This window comes from Polistes dominula, unplaced genomic scaffold, assembly GCF_049000335.1.
Source record: "Polistes dominula isolate Pdom_NZ unplaced genomic scaffold, Pdom_raw_medaka contig_24, whole genome shotgun sequence".
NCBI classification, from domain to species: Eukaryota; Metazoa; Arthropoda; class Insecta; order Hymenoptera; family Vespidae; genus Polistes; species Polistes dominula.
The window spans coordinates 206,586-226,785 of record NW_028301150.1 but is presented as its reverse complement, the minus strand read 5'-3'; the positions used below and the strand labels follow the sequence as shown (position 1 = coordinate 226,785).

General features: G+C 30.1%; 3 protein-coding genes across 6 annotated transcripts; 2 read left to right on the top strand and 1 right to left on the bottom strand.

The window, feature by feature from the left end:
- The first annotated feature begins 459 nt into the window (after positions 1–459).
- Positions 460–2,356, top strand: Ipp (inositol polyphosphate 1-phosphatase). Of its 2 annotated transcripts, none has more exons than XM_089177619.1 (5): positions 460–623; positions 751–991; positions 1,110–1,380; positions 1,454–1,604; positions 1,693–2,356. In XM_089177619.1, the coding sequence occupies exons 1-5, from the start codon at positions 610–612 to the stop codon at positions 2,153–2,155; spliced, it is 1,140 nt and encodes a 379-aa protein (XP_089033745.1). In that variant the 5' UTR covers positions 460–609; the 3' UTR covers positions 2,156–2,356. The 2 variants fall into 2 exon arrangements, with proteins under 2 accessions (XP_089033745.1, XP_089033744.1); XM_089177618.1 differs by having other exon boundaries at positions 1,690–2,356.
- A 62-nt stretch (positions 2,357–2,418) lies between these two features.
- Positions 2,419–19,906, bottom strand: LOC107069153 (RYamide receptor). 2 transcript variants are annotated; one of them, XM_089177616.1, is made up of 8 exons: positions 19,139–19,906; positions 18,654–18,931; positions 10,576–10,988; positions 10,167–10,426; positions 9,832–9,991; positions 3,980–4,048; positions 3,343–3,583; positions 2,419–3,258 (listed from the first exon to the last, which is right to left on the bottom strand). In XM_089177616.1, exons 3-8 carry the CDS (start codon positions 10,954–10,956, stop codon positions 3,059–3,061), a joined length of 1,311 nt encoding a protein of 436 aa, XP_089033742.1. In that variant the 5' UTR covers positions 10,957–10,988; positions 18,654–18,931; positions 19,139–19,906; the 3' UTR covers positions 2,419–3,058. The 2 variants fall into 2 exon arrangements, with proteins under 2 accessions (XP_089033742.1, XP_089033743.1); XM_089177617.1 differs by having other exon boundaries at positions 18,654–18,878.
- LOC107069154 (pancreatic triacylglycerol lipase) lies at positions 4,056–10,381 on the top strand. 2 transcript variants are annotated; one of them, XM_015326192.2, is made up of 8 exons: positions 4,056–7,258; positions 7,436–7,502; positions 7,585–7,730; positions 7,927–8,169; positions 8,231–8,428; positions 8,746–8,905; positions 9,020–9,188; positions 10,243–10,381. In XM_015326192.2, the coding sequence occupies exons 1-7, from the start codon at positions 7,201–7,203 to the stop codon at positions 9,135–9,137; spliced, it is 990 nt and encodes a 329-aa protein (XP_015181678.2). In that variant the 5' UTR covers positions 4,056–7,200; the 3' UTR covers positions 9,138–9,188; positions 10,243–10,381. The 2 variants fall into 2 exon arrangements, with proteins under 2 accessions (XP_015181678.2, XP_089033746.1); XM_089177620.1 differs by lacking the exon at positions 10,243–10,381 and adding an exon at positions 9,327–9,625.
- Positions 19,907–20,200: the final 294 nt, after the last annotated feature.

The following is a 20,200-nucleotide window of genomic DNA, read 5'->3' as shown; positions in this document are numbered from 1 at the left end:
ATCTCTTATTTCGATTCGAGAATCGAACCAATCAATTTTAAGTTCGATTTCAAAGTTATAATGGTTTCAATATTGTTGAATGATTTTTGTATTTTAACAAAATTTAATGTATTTAATTAATAACATTCATAATTATTATTGATAAAAAATATATTTGATTGTCTTATCTAAGGTTTAAATATTAAGGTTTATTTGAAGCATCGTGTATTAATGAATAAAAGGTTCAATCTGAACATTGAGCTTTCGATCTTGTATAAATATTACTCGTTGAAAAATTACAATGTATATTAAATAAAAAGAAATATAAATTTCGTCATGTCGTCTTGGAAAATAATTGATTTATATTGCGTTTGTATAATAAAAATATTGGTTAAAATTAAGGATGCATGAAATTTACAGTTCATTTGATTTTCATTAGCGTCATGCCGAGAAACTATATTTGTATACAAAAATCAATCAATTCGCGGATAGCTTTCGAAGACGCAACACGATAAAGTGGAAAAGAAATTTGTAATTATGTTAGTGATCAAATAACAACATCAAGTACGTATTTAACATACATGTGTACTGTTCTGAAAAGTCGATAATTCGGTGATTGGAGATATTGTTATGAAACGAAAATTGTAAGGATTCTTTGCAACTAATGGTTTATATATATTGTACAGTTTGAAGCCTTGTCGGTGACTCAAACGGAAGTCTTTTTCCTTAATTAAAGTTCAGCATATATTTGAATATATTTATTTGGTATAGATCTCACATATATCTTTCAAATTTTGAAGTTATGGAGAATGGAAGCAAGTTGTTAACAGTTCTTTTAAAAGTATCGGAAAAAGCTGCTAATATTGCTAGAATATGTAGACAAAATCAATCATTGTTTGACCTTCTGGTTCAAGAAAAATCACAGGCAGAGAAAAATCCAATCTTAAGAGATTTTAAAACTTTGGCCGACGTTTTGATTCAAGAAACTATAAAGCATGATATAGCATTAGAGGTAAGTCGATTAGATATATTTTATATGTGAATATTGTAATAGGATAAAGTTAAAAGAATAGATTAATGTATGATTTATGTAAGAGTACGTAAATAGAAAATTTTGCAGAAATCGTTAGTTTCCAGAGTTAGCGAAGGTTGTACAAGGCGAAGAAAACAATACGTTTACCAATGCACTTGGAGAGACAATAGTTGTGGAAGTATGTTCCACTTGTTTGGAAACAACTAATCTATTAGCCAAAGTCATGGGTAATGATACAGAAACAGCTATTTTTCTTGCGGAAGAAGTTCATAAGGAAATTCGATTGAAAGATGTGAATACTGTGCATGATATTCCTAAAGATTTACCTCTACCTATAGAAGATCTTGGTATATGGATAGATCCAATAGGTAAGGATTTATTAACAATGCTCATTATACATGCAATATAGATGAAAATAATTAATAACATTGTTGTGTGTAGATGCTACTGGAGAGTACGTGAATTCTGATGTAAGCAAAATAAAAGGATTAAATTGTGTTACAGTATTAATAGGTGTATACCTTAAAAGTACAGGATTACCAGTGTTAGGTATCATAAATAAACCATTTGATAAGTTACATGATAATCAAAAGTGAGTAGATCATTGCAGAAGAATGTTGATTTCTTCGAAATAATACGCATACAAAATTGTAAATTTATTTACGCATAAATTTTAGCAGGTGGAACGGTTTGTGTTATTGGGGATATTTTAATACCGATACTAGCTTATGTTGCTCAAGCATTGGTAGGAGTTTTCTTAACGATACAGATGAGACATGTAAAACTATACTTATTGGCCGATTTGAAGATGAAGATTTAAAATCTAAACTTAGAGAGGCAGGTTTCATATTAATGGAACAATCTGGTGCTGGAAACAAATCATTAAACGTGGCCTTAGGTATGGCTGCTGCTTATGTACTTTCCAAAAATTCTACTTACAAATGGGATACGTGTGCTCCGCAAGCTATATTACGAGCTTTAGGTGGGGGTATAGTAGATTATCAGAAATTTGTCAAGTGTAAAGTTTTGGATGATTTAGATGTAAAATATGTTACTACTAGTGATAACGCAGCAAATAGCGGTGGAATAATAGCATATCGTAATATCGAAATGTTACTTACCTTGAAACAAATTCTATTTTAAATGAAATCTTATTAAATATGAAAATTAGCAAAGATTTGTTTCTTTACATATCTTATTGTTATGCATTCAGAGTCTATATGTATACTTATTCTTTTATCAATGAACTCGGATAAATGTTTCATTCATTAAATGTTTCAATTAAACGTTGAAATTATTTATGCATCGTTTAAAATGAATAAAATATAAATGTATGTGAACTAAGAGATGTGTATATTTTTAATACGTCTAATTATTTTCTAATCTGTTATTTAATTAAGAGACTATTGTTTATAGCAAAGGTCGTTTTATTGACTTATAATAATATACGTACATCTTCGTACATGCATAGATGCACACAGAATAAAACAACAACAATCAGTGAAGGAAACACAGATATACACGGACAAGATATCGAAGTTCATTGCATCTGATTTGTTTCTTTATTTTTTACACTTTTGTTTTTAATTTATATTATTTTTTATCATTATATCGTGTTTTGCGTGATTCGAAAATGTTAAGAGAAAACATGAGAACAAGAATTTCCTTAAATGGCAACTTCTAGAAATATTGTTCGCTTAATTTGTTCGAAATATGAAAGTAAACATATATACATAATGTACAAGAAGGAACTTGATACGAAAGAGCAAACATTCGAAGTAATCTCATTTTCTTTTTTAATCAATTAGCGTGTCGTAAAATAATTAAAACGAAATTTTCTTAGTAGTTACGATCCAAAATAATCTTAATCTTTCAATTATTTTTGTTAAAAATATATTAGAACAGACTTTGTGACTAGTTACTAGATTACACAAATTCGTATTTCCTGGTAAACCTTTTATTTCCTGCCTAAAGCGTTCAAACTTTGAAAGAAAAGTTTCTTTTTATCTTTTCTCTTGTTATTGTTTTTTTTTTTTTTTTTTTTTTTTATATCTGTTCTTCTAAATGAGAATGGAGTTTTATGACTTGTTGAGATTGTGGGATGTTCATTCGCAAAGATTCGTTGTTTTGTAAGCTAATATTTCTCGCAGGTATTCCTTGACTTCCATTGGTTTTATGTCTTACACTGACGTAAGTCGTGCACGTGTTTTTTCGCTGTAATACGAATTGACCAGATCCATCGACATCTGAAAATAAATCAAATAAAGAGAAGTAGTTCTGAATTTCTAAGCAGGGGTTTTCTTTTATTTTGTTGTTCTAATTTTTCTTACCCGTCATAGGCATACCGACCATACTAGTATTGTATCTATGAGTTTCTCGATTAGGTAGCAAGTTACGCAAATATGGTAAACGTCCGAATGCAGTAATAAAGCCTGCACGAAATCTAACATTCATCCAACAATAAATCACTGGGTTGTAACAGGAATGTGACATCGAAAGCCAATGAAGGGCTGCCCATACGAAAGGAAGACCCGACCAGTTGTAGAGACTTTTATCAAAGTCTAACGCTATCTGACAGTTGAATTTAAACGAACAATTAGAAATATTTTCTCCTAATTCAAATCTATTGTAATAACAAGAAAATTTGTCTTTGTTTTATAAAAAAGATAGCACGCGCGCGCGCGTGTGTGCATTAATAACTTATAAGTTTTATTTGTAAAGTTGGTCAATATCTTTGTAACGAGAAACTTCGAAGGGAGAAGAAGAAAAAAAGAAATGAAAAGGGTCTTCTTGGGTTATAAGCGAGCAGCAATAAAAAAACTTTACGTTTTTACTCATAATTAGAAGGAAGTCTTATAAGTATTATAAATTATAATATAAAAGATAAAGTATAGCTTTATCATTTTTTTGCGTGATAAATTTTAAACAAATTCAAATTTTCATTTAGAATAGTTTGGATTAACTTACGTAGAAAACATTAAAAGGTAACCAGCACATGGTGAAGACTAATACCACAGTAATCATCATTTTCACCATCTGTAACAGAGAAAGTTGGTCAAAAGTTGGTGATACTCGATCAATCAAAAAATGATTTTTCAATCGATTTTAAGTTGAAGTAACTCTTTAAAAGTCCTTAGTAACTTTGCTTTTGATTGTAGGCAAGTTTAGCGATTAAAATTAAAGCGAATAGATAGTCGGATTTTAATTGAAAGCTCGATCTGTCGAATTCGTATGAGAGAGAGAGAGAGAGAGCTTTTAATGGAATACAGTTTCAAAGGGTTTACGAGAGACAAGAACTGCCAATTCGAAGGAGTCATTTTCGAGTGATTAGAATCGATCGAATTAGAATGTCTTTGCCTTTTCGGTAAAGTGGAGCGAGTTCAAGACAATTATTGTGACGCGATAATGACGGAATAATGACTTGTTGTATTTAATCGATATCGCTGTCAATTACGTTAGTTCGTGATAAAGACTCAAAACGATTATGCTAATTTCAAATAAAGTGATATTACTTATCGAATATTACTTATCGTCTGATAACAGTTTTTTGATATGTCGATAAAAGATTATTTCAATTTTTATATATATAATATATAAATTAAGTGTCACGTTGTTTGTGCGCAATGTACTCCTAAACTACTGAACCGATTTAAATAAAATTTTTCACACTGTATGCAGTTTCATCTAACTTGAACGATAGGATAGTTTATATCTCAATTTATAATCGCAATTATTTGTTTATTAACAAAGAGTCGCGATTATATATATATATATATATATAAATGTCTTTTCGTTTAACATGAACAAAATACTCGTTTCAATCTTTGAAAAATCATGACAAATATCTTATTCAAATATTTCATTTTAGAATAAAATTTTGTATAAAACATTGATCGTATCCTAATGCTTGTAGTTCTTTTTTTTTTTATTGTTTGTCGTCTTACTGAGGGAAATATTCTCATATAAGTTCATGGAAAATCCCATGAGGATGTTTTCCTTTTGACGTCGTCGTTCACGCAACATCAAATGTGAAAGAAGAAAGTGAATTTCTTTCTCTCTCTCTCTCTCTCTCTCTCTCTCTCTTTTCATAGCATGTGGGAGTGGAGTGAGAATGATAGATATATTGTAGGATTTAGATCCTACACTAGTGTATTACGTATAATACATACACGTTGTACATGTTACATAATAATATAATAAAAGGAAAAAGAAGAAAAAGAAATAAAAATGCTTAAGACAGTTTGTCAAAAGACAAATATACTTTGATTTAAAATTATCGATCAAATTTGAAGAAAATATATTTCTCTTTTCTAATCATCAGAAAAATAATTATCAAGGAATTATTTATTGACTTTACATCGCATACATTTTAGGTCCTTGATGTAGAGTAATATGATTGATGTCTCAAAGAACTCGATGTGAAAATGATGTAGTAAAAAAGAAGAGAGAGAAAGGATAATTTCGATTAATCTCAACTCGATATTGGTCTACACCTCGAGGAAGAAGAAAATGAGAAGTGATCGAGAATAGCTAGGGAAAGGAATAGAAACGCGATTGATAAAGGACCTTTGTTGTTAAAGGATCTCAATGGCTGACAACATAGTTTGCCAACGATTTTCGATAAGGTCGAGTTTTATCACTTTATCTACGTAATCTCGACTTATTTTCTCTTTTTTTTTTTTCTATTTCTTTCTCGTTTAAATTTGATTCATATGGGATTTCAATTATACTTTGCGATCATTCGATATTGTCGCGCGTTATTATTTTCATTACTTTTATTTGATGTTTATTTATTTGATATTATCATTATTAAAAGGGATTTTATTACTGAAGATAATAAGAAATTGTACAATCTTGTACGTTTCGGACAATTGTTTCAATCGTTTTTTCTTGTTTAGAAAAGCTATTTTCTCTTGACAAGATTTCTTGTTTCGTAAGAAAATCCGTAAAGGAACATGGGTTCTTAGATTCGTTCAAAAAGATATTACATCGTATCAAAACCAGATCCAATTTATATTTCTTGTTATCGAGGATCTTCGTACTTAGGGATTTAATAAAGTAGAATCTGTTGGATTATTTGCTTTTATCACGCGAGATCACGAAAATGTTAAAAGAGAGAACGAATGACTTTTCTTTTTAAAATAAAATAAAGTATGAAATCCGAAGGAAAGATATAATAAAAGGATATACCAAAATAGAGGAAAAGAAGGTAATGTTATTCACTCACGAATCTTATCTTTATTATAATAAATGACTATATTGTTCACGTTTGCTTTTTAAACATAAGTCTGATAATGTTATATTTCTCGAGAGTCATCATTTTTTTATTTTTATTTTATATATATTTTTTTTCTCCTTTTGTTTATTTTTGCCAATTACTAATCAAAACACGCAAACTATGGGAACCAACTTTGTGTCTCTCTTTATCTTTATATCTTTCATGTTTTCAAAAATGAAAACAATATTATAACAGGAAATGAGATGTCACGTTTATTATCAACATAGCGTATCAAAGACATGTTTATTATGGTTACAATACAAGCAAATCAAGCAAAAATTATTTTGTTTCATTTTTATAAATAGGAATGTAACTTGTTCGAATAATTCAGACTTTCTTATATACTTTTTGAAGAGTGCTTTTAGATATAGGTTTCTTGCTGATAATTTAAAACTTAAAGACTAATTAAATGATACGAGTAATTGTTTACGAAATTTAGACTATTATTTTTTTTTGTCACACCAGTTTTGATTAGCTTAGCACAAATGTTCTCTTTCTGTTACTTTTTATATATAAAGATAATATGTTAACTAGTGTAATTATCATTCATTAGAATATTTAAGTATGTTTGACTATTTACTATGTGCGAAATATTTCATGGCTCGTTTATCCAACGATAAGAAATGAGTTCATCGCCAAATTTATTTTTAAGTGTTTTCCAGTTTTGATTCAAGGCTTATAAATTTGTTGATAATGTTTATTTATGGCTATTCAAGTTAATGGCTACTATACATAAAGAAGATGTCATAGTTTGAACATAATTTATTATTTTTGAAAACGATAATGCGATAACACCAGTATAAATTTCCAATAATTAGAGGTATCATTATTATATAGGACTGATCAAAGAATCGGAGTGTAGTTTTGGTGGTTTGTTCTCAGCGTTACACCTTCAGAATTACATAACATCATGATTAGATTCTCTCGTTACGTTTCTCTTGTCATTTGGATAAGTTTATTTTTTTCTTGTAAGTATTCCTTCCTTACGTGGTGTACGTCTAACATAGAATAATATTATTTTCAAATGAATCTTTCGACGTATATATGAATAGAGAATTTTTCTACTAAGGGTAAAATAAATATGGAAATTCATTCTGTAATTCGTTATTAGTTGTTATTCGTTAATTTTCTTTGACATTTTGCAGATGCTAAAGGCCTGAGGGAGGATGAAAAATCATTACATCTTGATACCATATTTATACGTTATTACAAGTAATTATTTACAAAGAATATATAATATATTATTTATCGTATGACCATTGCCTGAGAACTAATTGAAATTTTCATTTTTCAGTCATTCGCTTGTGGATTATGTGGACAAGAAGTTGGATAATATTGAATTGCTTGTTTCGAAAATGGATCCAAATAAGCCAACGGTACTTTATATTCACGGCTATAAAGAGTACGTTGACTTAGAGAGCGTGTCTACGATAGTGTGCGGTAATTAATTCTAATTTTTCAATCAAACATACAATTACAAAGAAAAAATCGCACAAACCCTTTCTTCCGTTAATCTTCCGTCCATTGAAATATTTCCCACAGACATTTTGTTTATTATTTCTTTTATCGTTAGTTGAAGAAAATCTAAAGGAGTAGCAGTTATATAAATATAATCGACAAAATCCAATTGTTGCAGCATATTTACAACGTAACGATCACAACGTCCTGGCTCTCGACTATAGGAATATCAGTAGATTGAATTACTTCGAGGTTTCTTGGAGCGTTACATATGTGGCACATGCACTAGCTTCGGCTCTCAACAAAATGGTTGTAGCTGGTTTAAATCCTAATAAACTTCATATTATTGGTCACTCTATGGGAGGCCAAGTAGCCGGACATTTAAAGGAAGTGGCACATTTTCAAATACCGAGAATCACAGGTATGATGGTTTTTTAATTAAACGCTTTATTTATATCGAACAATCGATTATTATTTCGTAGGATTAGATCCCGCGGGTCCCTTATTCAATATTATCAAATCTCGACTCACTTCGGCCGACGCTCAATTCGTAGATATTATTCATACGGATAGTGGATTTTATGGGAATTCCAGGACTACAGGGAATGTTGATTTCTTCCCGAATGGGGGCCAACGTTTGCAGCCAGGATGTAAAATAAAACCATTTTTAAGTGTAGCTGGTTAGTACATTCGTTTGTTTAAATACTACGAAGAAACGTCGATGATGATCTTTGACACACATCGTTTAGAGAATTGCCTCACAGATTTGAATAAAAGTTCCAAAAAAATGGAGCTTAATTGTCTTTCTTGTCTTATTCTATTATATCATTTATCTATTCATTTTTCAACAACTTTTTCTTTCACCCACGAATCTTGCATCTCTCTCTCTCTCTCTCTCTATGCAAACGTTTTAACATACATGTATTTCATTTATAATTATCAAATTGTTAACAAAGAGATTGATTAATCTTTGTATTTTTTTGGTTATATCTTTCAGATTTCTGCAGTCATTTTATGTCATGGAAATTTTATGCAATATCTCTACTCGATGAGAATTTATTGACAGCGGTCAAATGTTCTTCCTATTTAAAATTTCTCTCAGGAAAGTGCAACGGAAACATGAAAATTCCAATGGGATATGCAACGCCAACTGACGCGTTAGTTTTTTTTATTATCTTGAAAAGACAAATTGAGTTTAACGCGACTTTAACTTAGTTCCGAGACCGATTTCAATTTGCAATCAAAGACATTTCTCTCTTTCGCTGTTTCAGTACTGGAACCTTTTATCTTAAGACTAGTACCGATACTCTGTCTGCATTAAATGTACTTAAAAAGTGCTTGGCTCCAGCGGTAAAATACCGTCCCACTGATTACATTACTATCTTTTAACATCATACATCATCACGGATATGCGTCTACACATGAGAGAATATACTTACAGTAAGTACGATAAACACAGAATTGTTTTGAATAAAATTTCTATTTATCAAGACTTAACTGAAAAACATATATTCTTCCATTTATTTTCCTATTCCTGCTTTCTAATCGTTCTTAGAATCCTCCTTTTTAAATCCTCAGATTGTAACTGAATACTATTGACGTTCAAATTTGGATAAATTATGAAGCACTTGCGTTTGTTCTCGGTCCAACGACTATGGTGATTCATTGAAATGGTCCGATTGAATTTAATTAAAAAATTGTCCTATACTTTGTCGTTAACCAACCATGAGAGAGGCCATCTGTTACACCCTTAGCCTCTTCTTACTAATTTAAACGTTTATCTAAAGACAATTATTTGCGTATATCCAATAATCCTGTGTTTCACGATAAATAACAAGGGTACGAACTTCCATTAAATCGAGTTGAATATTTTTCATAAATATTTAATAGGCTGCAAATTTATTTATAGCACCGATTAATTAGAATTAATTAATATGTCGCTTCACTTAACTCAACAATTTGAATATCTTTTTTGACAAGTATTATATAATGATGGAATCCTGACTTATACTATTATATAATATTGTTAATAAAAATGGAAATTAAGATAAAATAAGATAAAATAAGATAATAAAGTATGTACCTTTCTTTTCGATCGTGCCATTCTTTGATCCCTCGTATTCTCGGCCTCCCCTGGTGGTCTCTTACCCCATACGATTATGGCGATGCTAGTGTAAGTGAATAAAAGTACCATAAGTGGCACCAAATACTGCACTACCAACAGGGAGATTGTATAATAGTATCTGAAAAGAAAAGCTCTGTTTATTTAGATCATTAATTATCATGAATTATGCGTTTGGAAAATATTCAAATAATTTGAAGTCAAGAGAAAAAAGAATGATTGCAATGACTTATAATTGTTAGATTTTTAATCGCTGAAAAAATTACATTTCATCATGTACGAAAGTTTACTTTCACCTGTCCCTTTCCGACGTCCAGTTTTCTTGGCAGATGAATCTATTGCATTTGACATAACGATCTGTTTCATTAACAGGTTGTACAAGTTCCGATACCACGGCAATCGGAAAAGAAACCGTCAATGCCAGTAACCAGACACCCAGTATCAAGAACGTTGCTTGCTTTTTACTCATGCGTGGTTTAAATGGCCACATTATAGCAATGTAACGATCTATGCTGATAGCGATTAAAGTGTATGCGCTTACCAGCACGGAAACAGCCTGTTTTATATATGAATATTAATATATCATATTTTGTAAATTTTATGACTCTATATAATAATATTAAAAAAAAAAATAAAAAAAAAAAATAAAAAAAAAAACATATGACGAAAATTCGGGATTATCAAGACAATAAAGAAGATACTCGCCTGTGAATAATTAACGATTGGACAGAGCGTCCAACCAAAGGACCAATATTGAAGAATTAAAATACTGACAAAGGTTGTTGGGACACAGAAAAGTGATATCAAGATGTCACTGATCGCCAGATTAACAATGAAGTAATTGGTAACTGTATGCATCCTTGGACTACTGCAAACGACGTAACAGACCAATCCATTTCCTATTAGAGCAACTATGAAAACCGTAAAGTAAAGAAAGTAGATGGTTGCTTGAAACCATCTTGACGAGAGGATAAAGTCTTTGCTGATGAATTCATCACATATTGAATCATTCCAAGATATGTTGAGGTATTCGTTCCCTTCTATAATACTCAACGAATAATCTTCCATGGTTTCGTTAATCTTCATGATGTTAAGCGTATTCTGCTTGCCATTATAATCTGCAAGTACAAATTTTATACGTGTCATTTGATATGAAATAATTATCAGGTGGGAGTTGCCGCAATCTTATTGCTAAAAAAGAAAACGTTTTACAACTTTTTGTCTAATTATTTGTTGGATTATGCAATTGAATTATTGTGTTTTAATAATCGGTTCTATTGTTAGGTATTGTTAAATAATTCGTCTATTGTTTCTTCCATCCAATGTGTAAGTAATCGAGTTTATAATCGTCTTAAATCTAACTTCAAGGCACGTCGATCTAATTAAAATTGCAATTTTCAAATAAGAATAAATAACGCGTTATTAATGCTTTATCGGAAAGCTTTATGATAGACACAAAAAACCTAAATGTACCTCGTGTAAATTAACGTTAAAACAACTTGCTTGAGATTTTGCTATTCTGGACGAAAAGAAATTTACGCTCATTATGAATTTTTCTATTATCAGTTCGAAAGTGTAACTTAATAGGCTTATTATTTAACCAAACATGAGAACTTTGACATATCGTACGGTTAATAAGACGCGCGTGAATCAATAGGAAATAATTTGATTCAGAAATTAGCTTTCAAAGTGCATACCACCGCGTGTCAATCAAATCAAAGGAAAATAATTCTAATACAAATGCAATTTTAAATTTCATATAGAATTGTGCAATCGTACAAATAATATTCAACAACAAAATAATCAAATCGAATTAACAAGTATCTTTCGATGGAAAAAAAAAAAAAAGGAAGACGGTGTATTCCAATCAATGACAGACTATTATTACTTTTTTTTTTATCTTTTCTTCGAGATAAAACCATATTTATTAATGAACTTATATCGTTTCTCATTTGATCTTGTCACGTTGACATTTATCGGAAATTACATTTTTCAAAGGTGAGAAAGTTGAGGCAAGAAATAACAAAAGGAAAACAAAATCCAAGAAAATTTTCAAACGATAGTAATCGATCTTCCATGATAATTATACTTGCAATCGTCGATATAAATATTAACATATCAAATAGAGAAGAGAGAGAGAAAAGTTTCAAGGAAATTTATTCATTTATAACTTATTTCTATTTGTCGGATAAAATGATGAGATTTTTTTTTGTTGATTTCGCAGGATATTATTTCCTGGCATTTAACTCGGCTTTTGAAAAGTTTTTTAAACTTTAGGTAGATGGTGTATATATATATAAGTCGTAAAGTTCTCGAAAATAATCATAACGATAGAACAGATACGTATATACTCAACTAACAATAAATACTCAGTATTTATTAACTAGAATATTTTCGTATGATTTCAAGTGTAAAGTGAAAATTCTACATTCGAACATATGTATAAATATCTACATTTTACTTTAAAGCTGAGATTCTCCGAAGGAATTATTATTAAATGTAATAAATGTTCAGAACGTTATATCGTTTTTTAGTTTTTATCGACATTTTCTAACCAGTGTTATGGAATAAATTTTTGAAATAATGAAACTTTGACGAAATTACTGTTTGTTGTTTAAGTTAAGTTTAACTGTGGGTAATTATTCTCTCTTAAAAGGAACTATAAATCATAAATTATGTACCCACAGTTAGATGAAAATAACACAGAACGTGTATATGAATCTTTCTTCGACTTATTACTCACTTTATCTTAATGATCTTTGTTGTAATTGTTTTAAAACATTTGATGTAGTACAAGAGAGAGAAAGAGAGAGAGAGAAAATGATTATTCCTGGAACGGAAATCCATTGGTTATTGTCAAGCAAACGTCGGAAGGAAAGTTTTCTATCGCTAAAACGTTCATAATTCTAATATCTCCCTAAAGTTACTCGTAAATAAGCTATCTCCTGTTTGATCGTCATACTCGAAATGATCTCTTGCTCATTTCCATGTTGCCTTTAGGATTTATCGTCTGCGAAGTGACATGGTTTTGTTTGATATCTCTTTCGCCCTTCTTTCACAAATACACATTTTCTTTTCTTTTATTTAGTTTCGTTTCCTAATGGAAAACGATACCGATAACTTTGGACGTTCTTCATCGAAAGAAATGTCGGCTTTGCTTATTTCTAGAAATTCGAATGACAAAGCTTTTCTAAGAGCTTTCAAGTATAACGTACGCTTGATGGAGCTTCGACTAAACGCATAAAACATTATCGACGTTTGCGTAAACACAAAGCCTGAGAAACAATGAGCTTGTCTCTATTTAATCCTTCAACGATGATAAATCGATCTATTTTGCAGTTTCCAAGTCAATTTCTCTCGTTAACCTTTGTCCGCTTATTCATAGCATTTCTTCTGCAATGCTACTTAAAAACTATATTCCTTGATAACAAGTGAAAGAGATAAACATTGTTTATGCACTGTCCTGTGTTTTATATAATGATTGCATTTAAAAGAACTATGAACGGGATATTTGTCACTAAAATAGCTGGCTCCATTTTATGTGTCCACTCGGTTTCATAATCCATAAAATACTCTCTTTGTCATATGCATACACAGCCTTCTATTATAGTACACACTTACATATATACAGCTTTTGTAGATATATTTTCATTATTTTACTGTGTCATACGATTTTTCCACAAATTCCACAACTACATTTCATTAATTTCTTTGACTGCGTTGAATTTAATTAACGTTTGTAAATGATAATTGTATCTAATATGGAACATTTGATTTTAAAAGCTTCCTAAACAAATAGATTTTATTTTCTATTATAAAGAGTAATAATGAATTCAGTGATAAAACATGACAAGATAAATTTTCTTATGTTAATAGTTAACTTCCTTAAAATGTAACAAGGCTCTCAAAGTTACGGTCCAAAATGTCAAGTTGAAAATAACTTTGGGGTTGTTTGCTTGTCAAAATATTGCGAGACCTCGATATTAAGTAAACTCCATCCTATAGGCTTACAAATTATCATGCTCCTTCTTCTTTTTTTTTTTCAGATAGGGAAAATAAACGAAGGGATGATTTTTTTATTTGGGTCAAGGTAAAAAAAAAAATGCAATAAAATCTAAGAGAGTATGTTTTTTTTTCGCTACGAGTTTCATGTAGTACCACCATATGTCTGAAAAGATATTTACTTTGACTACTTCTTTTTCTCGTCCCTTTTTCCTTTGCACACAAAACGCGTGAATACATGCACACATATACACGCATTTTCGTCTATCGCGTACCTTGCCACACATCCGATTATTTTTTCACCTTATTCGTTTTTTCCACTTCGGCAAATGTGTCGCGTGTGCATGAGTGACAGCGGTTTGTCCACTCTACTGTAAAGTCAATTTTTTTTTTTTTTTCATTTTTTTTTCTCTTCTTTCCCTTACCTCCCACTCTCTCTTTTTCTATTTCCCTTATATTTTCCATAACATGACACGTTATCATGACTCATCGCGATTAATTGATGCTTTAATGACCGGAATTTGATACAGTTCATCTATCTACAAAGTCTTATCTATGCATAACTGCACCTTAACATTTAGCTTTTACAATTTATGATCGATCAATCATTATACTTTAGTACCGACTAAAGAGTGGGGCTAATGGATATAATGGATATAATAAATAATCAAATTCGTCGAAATATTGGAGAATAATGAAAATAGAATAAAAAAAAAATAACAAGAAGTCATAAAATTCATGCATAATTCGATAGTTATCATTTACAAATAAGTATTGTAATGTATTTAAATCAATGTAAATTAGAATACAATGCGTGTACGCAGGCGATTTTAAGAATAATTACAATCAGGTTCGTTAGAATGATAACCGCTAATAATCATTACGATTCAAAGTCATTTATATCGACCGCAAATGTTAAAATTGCATTTAACACGGTGGTTGGTTAGATCGTTATTGAACGAGCCACTAATATGCCAAATAAATTTCATTTACAATATAATAATTTGATATATAAAATAGCACTTCTCATAGTTTCATCAAGTAATGCACGTTTCAAATGTTTGAAATATTTTCTATTCGAATATTGAAGAAACACTGATTAAAGAACATTGAATTTTTCTATCATCCATGGGATTAAATAGTATTTCTTGTTGAATAAGAAAATTCATTTGAATATTTGGCAAAAATTCTACTGACCTATTTCTGTCGTGCACCATTAATTACATAAGTTTCCGTAAGATGTAATTCGTATAAATAATTCTAGTAAGTTGCACTAGAGACTTGTAATTTAATTAATACCTTTTCCTTCATTTTGCATATGAAATGAATGATTTTTTTTCAAGTTCAAACAATTCTAAAGTATTTTCATTTGTTAAGATATATGATGAAGAAATCATTCATGAGATACTTGCATCAGTATTCATGTACAATGTTTACTAGCAACCAATCAACACTCATTGCAAAAGTGAAATGCGATTATTCCGAAGGTAAGCGCAACGTTTGAAGGGATAAAACGTAAAGAGCACTGATCAAGATTTATTGTGAATGAACGTCTGAATGTCTACGCTTGATAGAAGTACTTTAATTAATTAATTAGTCTTGCAAAGTTTAATCAAGCTACAAGTCTAGTCTCAATATCGTGTTGATATCCTTAAATTTATAGGAATCTTACAAATATATTGCATTTATAATTAGTTCTATTCTCATTCGAATAGTATGATCTTAAATAAAATAAATTCTTACATACAGTAAGATATCTAAGTTTTCACGTTTCAAGAAAATATCCTCATTTTAATTTACATGCTAAATGATTTTCCTTTTTTTCTTCTCGACAATTTTTAACGAATGACGTTCCATGTAAAACGATGGACGATGATTTAATGTTGAGTAAGTAAGTAGTAGGTAAATAGTTGAAAATGTTTAAAACACTTTTGAATCGAGTGCTTGTAATTACTTTGAGATTCATCTTTTTAAGCTTTAATGTTGCTTTCAATAAATGCCTCGAAAATGATATTACCCCAATTTGACTTTGACTCTGTTAAGGTTAAACTATTTTTTTTTTTTTTATTTAATTTTATTCTATTAATAGAAAAAAATGAAAAAATGTTCAAAGAAAAGATAATTAAAATTTCATTATCGTAGTAGGAACATTTTCAACATTAATTAATTCAGGATTATGAATCTTAAATTTCTTCATTACTCCCGTATAAATGATAACAAATTTATAACACTGCTCAAATTGTTCAATCTTTTAGTAATTAATGTACATCAATTATTACATTTTAAGTGTATAAGTACACGCGATACTAATATTTTTCATTTTATACACAATTTGAAATATTTAAATAATCTACACGTATAATATTTCACTTGTACAATATCCAGCATAGATCAAATTAAGCTAATTTATCTTGATTGAAAAATAATGAAAGTTCAAAAGAAAAATACTAATTACGTTGCTCTCTATTTTATAAAATGCAAGTCTTATTATCGAAAATGAACATTTTCTAATTACGAGATGGGAAATATTCTTTTTTTTTTTTTTTTTTTACACCGTTTTACCTTTATGTGCATAAGCAATTAATTTGAATTAATCTAATCGTTACCTGATACTTTGGTTTTGCATGGTAATTAGATACATAAAAGCAAACAAAAGTAAAGAAATTAGTTAGAAGGTAAAAAGTGACGTCAACTTTATTTTACCTCAACAAAATGTAATCGAGCGATACGTTTTATTTTTTTTTTTTTTTATTTATTTCTATTTTTTACTTAACTTTTCTCTTTCTATTATATATTTCTCTATCGTTCCGTCCGTGCAAATTCGAAAATACAATGCTACCTGAATTCTTAATTTCATGCTTTAATGTACGCCAAGTTTCTAGACGTTCGGGAAAAAGCTTTCTGTATTAAGAAATTCTAATGTAAAAGTAATGGAATTTCTATATTTATTATTATTATTATTATTATCATATCTTCCTTTGAAACGTGCGATTGGTAAGAAAAAAAAAACTCACGCGGATTATGGTCAAGTATGCTTCTTCGATAATAGTCGAATTGGTGCGTATTCACAAATTGTCGCATGATTGCAAGTATATCGATGATTGATTTTTGGATGAAATGCAGTTGTGCTTGCTGTTTTTAGATGCATTGATAAATATTGTATCATATGACCCGTATGCTTGATAACACGATATTCTCTATCCAACTTTGATATTTCCTAATTGATCATTAATATTATTATTATTATTATTATTATTATTGTTACCGATAATATATTAATAAACATTAAGGTCCATTAATGGCAATTATATGGCAAATACATGGCAAATAAATATATGGCAAATAATTTAACTTTAAGGAATAAACAGGATAACAAAACGGTGCTAACATTGGAGGTTCCTATTTCAAGGTATATTGCGTGTTATTAATATTTGCCTTAGGCATCTTCTCGATGATCGCTCGTTACTCGTTACTAGTTGGAAACTAGTTATGGCAATAATTCATTACACAATCGATAACTTTCCTTGCTACAACTTACCAACTCACTCTCTCTCCCTCCCTCTACTAGACTTGTTTTTTTCTAAATACCTAGTAGAACGAACTGTGAAAATCAATTAAAATCTTATCGAAGGTAAACGTTCGAGTATCAGTCTAACTGAAATAATATTTTTGCGAAAACGAAATTGGTAGCGAATCGACTTTGGTCTTTTATTTTGTTGTTTCTATTTTGACGATAAAACGATAGAACCCAATAGGATCCAATAGAAATCAATCGATACAAAATTCAATAAGTTACACGTTTTTTCTTTCGAAAAATCATTTCAACGAAATATAATAAAGTATTTCTAAAGAACTTGATCGAATATCTTTTCAAACTCGTTGAATTGTTATTTTCACTTTTGGAGAAGACTTTCAAACTTTCAATAGAAAAAGATCTTAGGAAGTAAACGTCATCTTCGATTAAAACTTTAACTTTTTACGACAGATTTCATTTAGTTTGACCTCACACTAAAAGCAAGAAAAATAGGAAACAGTTAAACGGAGACAATTTTCTTGCTGATATCTATTTTGTATCTATGTATTCGTATACATCTACGTGTTTACAAGGTTCATAAGATATGAAAGGACACGTTTACATCCTATCAAATCCAGGATCTTCATACTGATTAACTCTATGAGCAATACGAACATGAGTTTGCTTTCACGTTGTATCTCGTCGTTTCATTTACTATATTAAAAATGACCACACATTTCTGATTATTATTAATGTTTAAGATTAAAGGATTATTCCATATTTGTTTCTTGTTTTATTTGTTTTCTATTCGTTAAAGAAGAAAATAAATGAATGATTTATCTTTTGCAAAATTTGTATTAAAGATATCCAACTTTACAACCATAATACATCGACATTGTGTGAAAACTCGATTGCTCCACGAAAATTTATTGTCTAATGAGAGAAACTCGTCTACGAGTCAGTCACGAGAGAGCTTTTCAACTTGTTACGTATTATCTTAATAAGTAGTACAATAGGAACTCGTATAAAGGGAAGAAGAAAAAAGGAAAAGAGCTTTTGTTCAATGCATAGAGTTGATCTAATCAAGAATTAATCCAACCAGGATGGTTACGAACAAACAATGTTTTTACAAACTAAATGAAATTTTTCAAAATCACAAGTTTGCTCGAGAGAGCGAAAGAGAGAGAGCTCGAGGTTCCATCTTTTTTTTTTTTTCATTTCTTTTCTTCTTCCCTTTTCGTGTGTTTTTATTTCTAATCCAACTCACGTGAACTTCTCCGAAATGTCAACGTGCAGCTTGAATTCCTGATACACGCAACCAACTAACGATTCCTTCTACATTTTTCTTGTCCTTAGTCGTTGTCACCCTTTTTTCACCCTTTTTTCACCCTTTCACCCTTTCCTTAGAATGTCCTTTTTTGTTCTTACAAAAATAACATTTCGTTGTTTCGTACCATAAAACAAGATAGATTATCGGAAATAGGTGGATTTTCTGAAGCACATTTGTATCTTTTGTCGTCTCCTCTATTTATTTTCTTTTATTCACTAATTAAGTTCATAAATCACAAAGGATAAAATACATTTATCGAATATGGAAACGCTTGGAATGGAATGTTCGTATTGAAGGTTTCAGGAAATAGAGAGATAAAGAGATCAAAGTAAAAATAGAAATAGAACGAGGAGAGAGAGAGAGAGAGAGAGAGAGAGAGAGAGAAACAAAGTGAAATATTGGCTTATCGAAATGGCATATACCTTGGAGAAAATCTTATCAAGTTTAATCTTCCATCCAATCTAAGAATTTCATACTTCATTTTCCATTATTTGTCTTTTGTTTTTATTGTTTTTTTCTTTCTATATTTTCAGTCAGTCATTTTCAATATCCTCGAAAACTTTAGAAAGATAATAATCCCTAAACGATGCTAGACAATTTCCGCCGAAAATGATGGCATTAACTAAACAAACAAAAGCCTATGAAATTCCTTTGAATAAATCCTTCAAACTCTGTGTACATCGTTTAGAAACCATTAAAGTTTCGATCATATTTTAAGCATCGTCATATGTATCGTCATATGTAGTGGTATCTATCGCGAGACTTAGGATAGACTTTCAACGAGAGAAAATAAAGAGCTTTATTATTGGAGAATCTAGTAAGATATTTTCAAGTAGTATTATGTCGTCTTCCTATGACTGTAAATGGCAAATAACTTGAACAAATTATATTTAGACAAATCTTTTATCATTTATTCTATATCATTTGCAAAAGAAAAATTGCTTTCATTCAAATCTAAAATAAATAATTTTGTAAAATTTTGTAATAATTTGTTAGTAAGGTTTGAAACTTGTTGACAAACAAAGGAAAGAGAAAGGAAAGGAAAAGAAAAGAAAGGAATGGAAAGGAAAGGAAAGGAAAAGTGGATTCTTAAATTAGTCGATTTCGGCGACGACGAGGACGACGACGAGGACGACGACGAGGACGAGGACGTAGACGGATTATAGTCGAACACGGTTCGCCGCTGACTGACTAGGAGCTTTCAAGTTACGAAAGCTCATCCTCCCTCTGCCTCCGTTAGTCGCGCGCCACTTATTCACTGCACAGACGCACTGCCGCTTTTTCTTACAACTTTAATACCACCCCACATTATATTTATAAGAACCATCGACGATTAATGTATAGAAAAATAATCATTTATTTCTATCAAATCAATCCAACTTTTGTTTTGTCTTCGTAAGTAAACAGATTTTCATCATATTTCAATTTGTCAATGATAAAGTTTTCTTAAATAATTCAGGACTAAAAGGAAGAAGATAAATTGA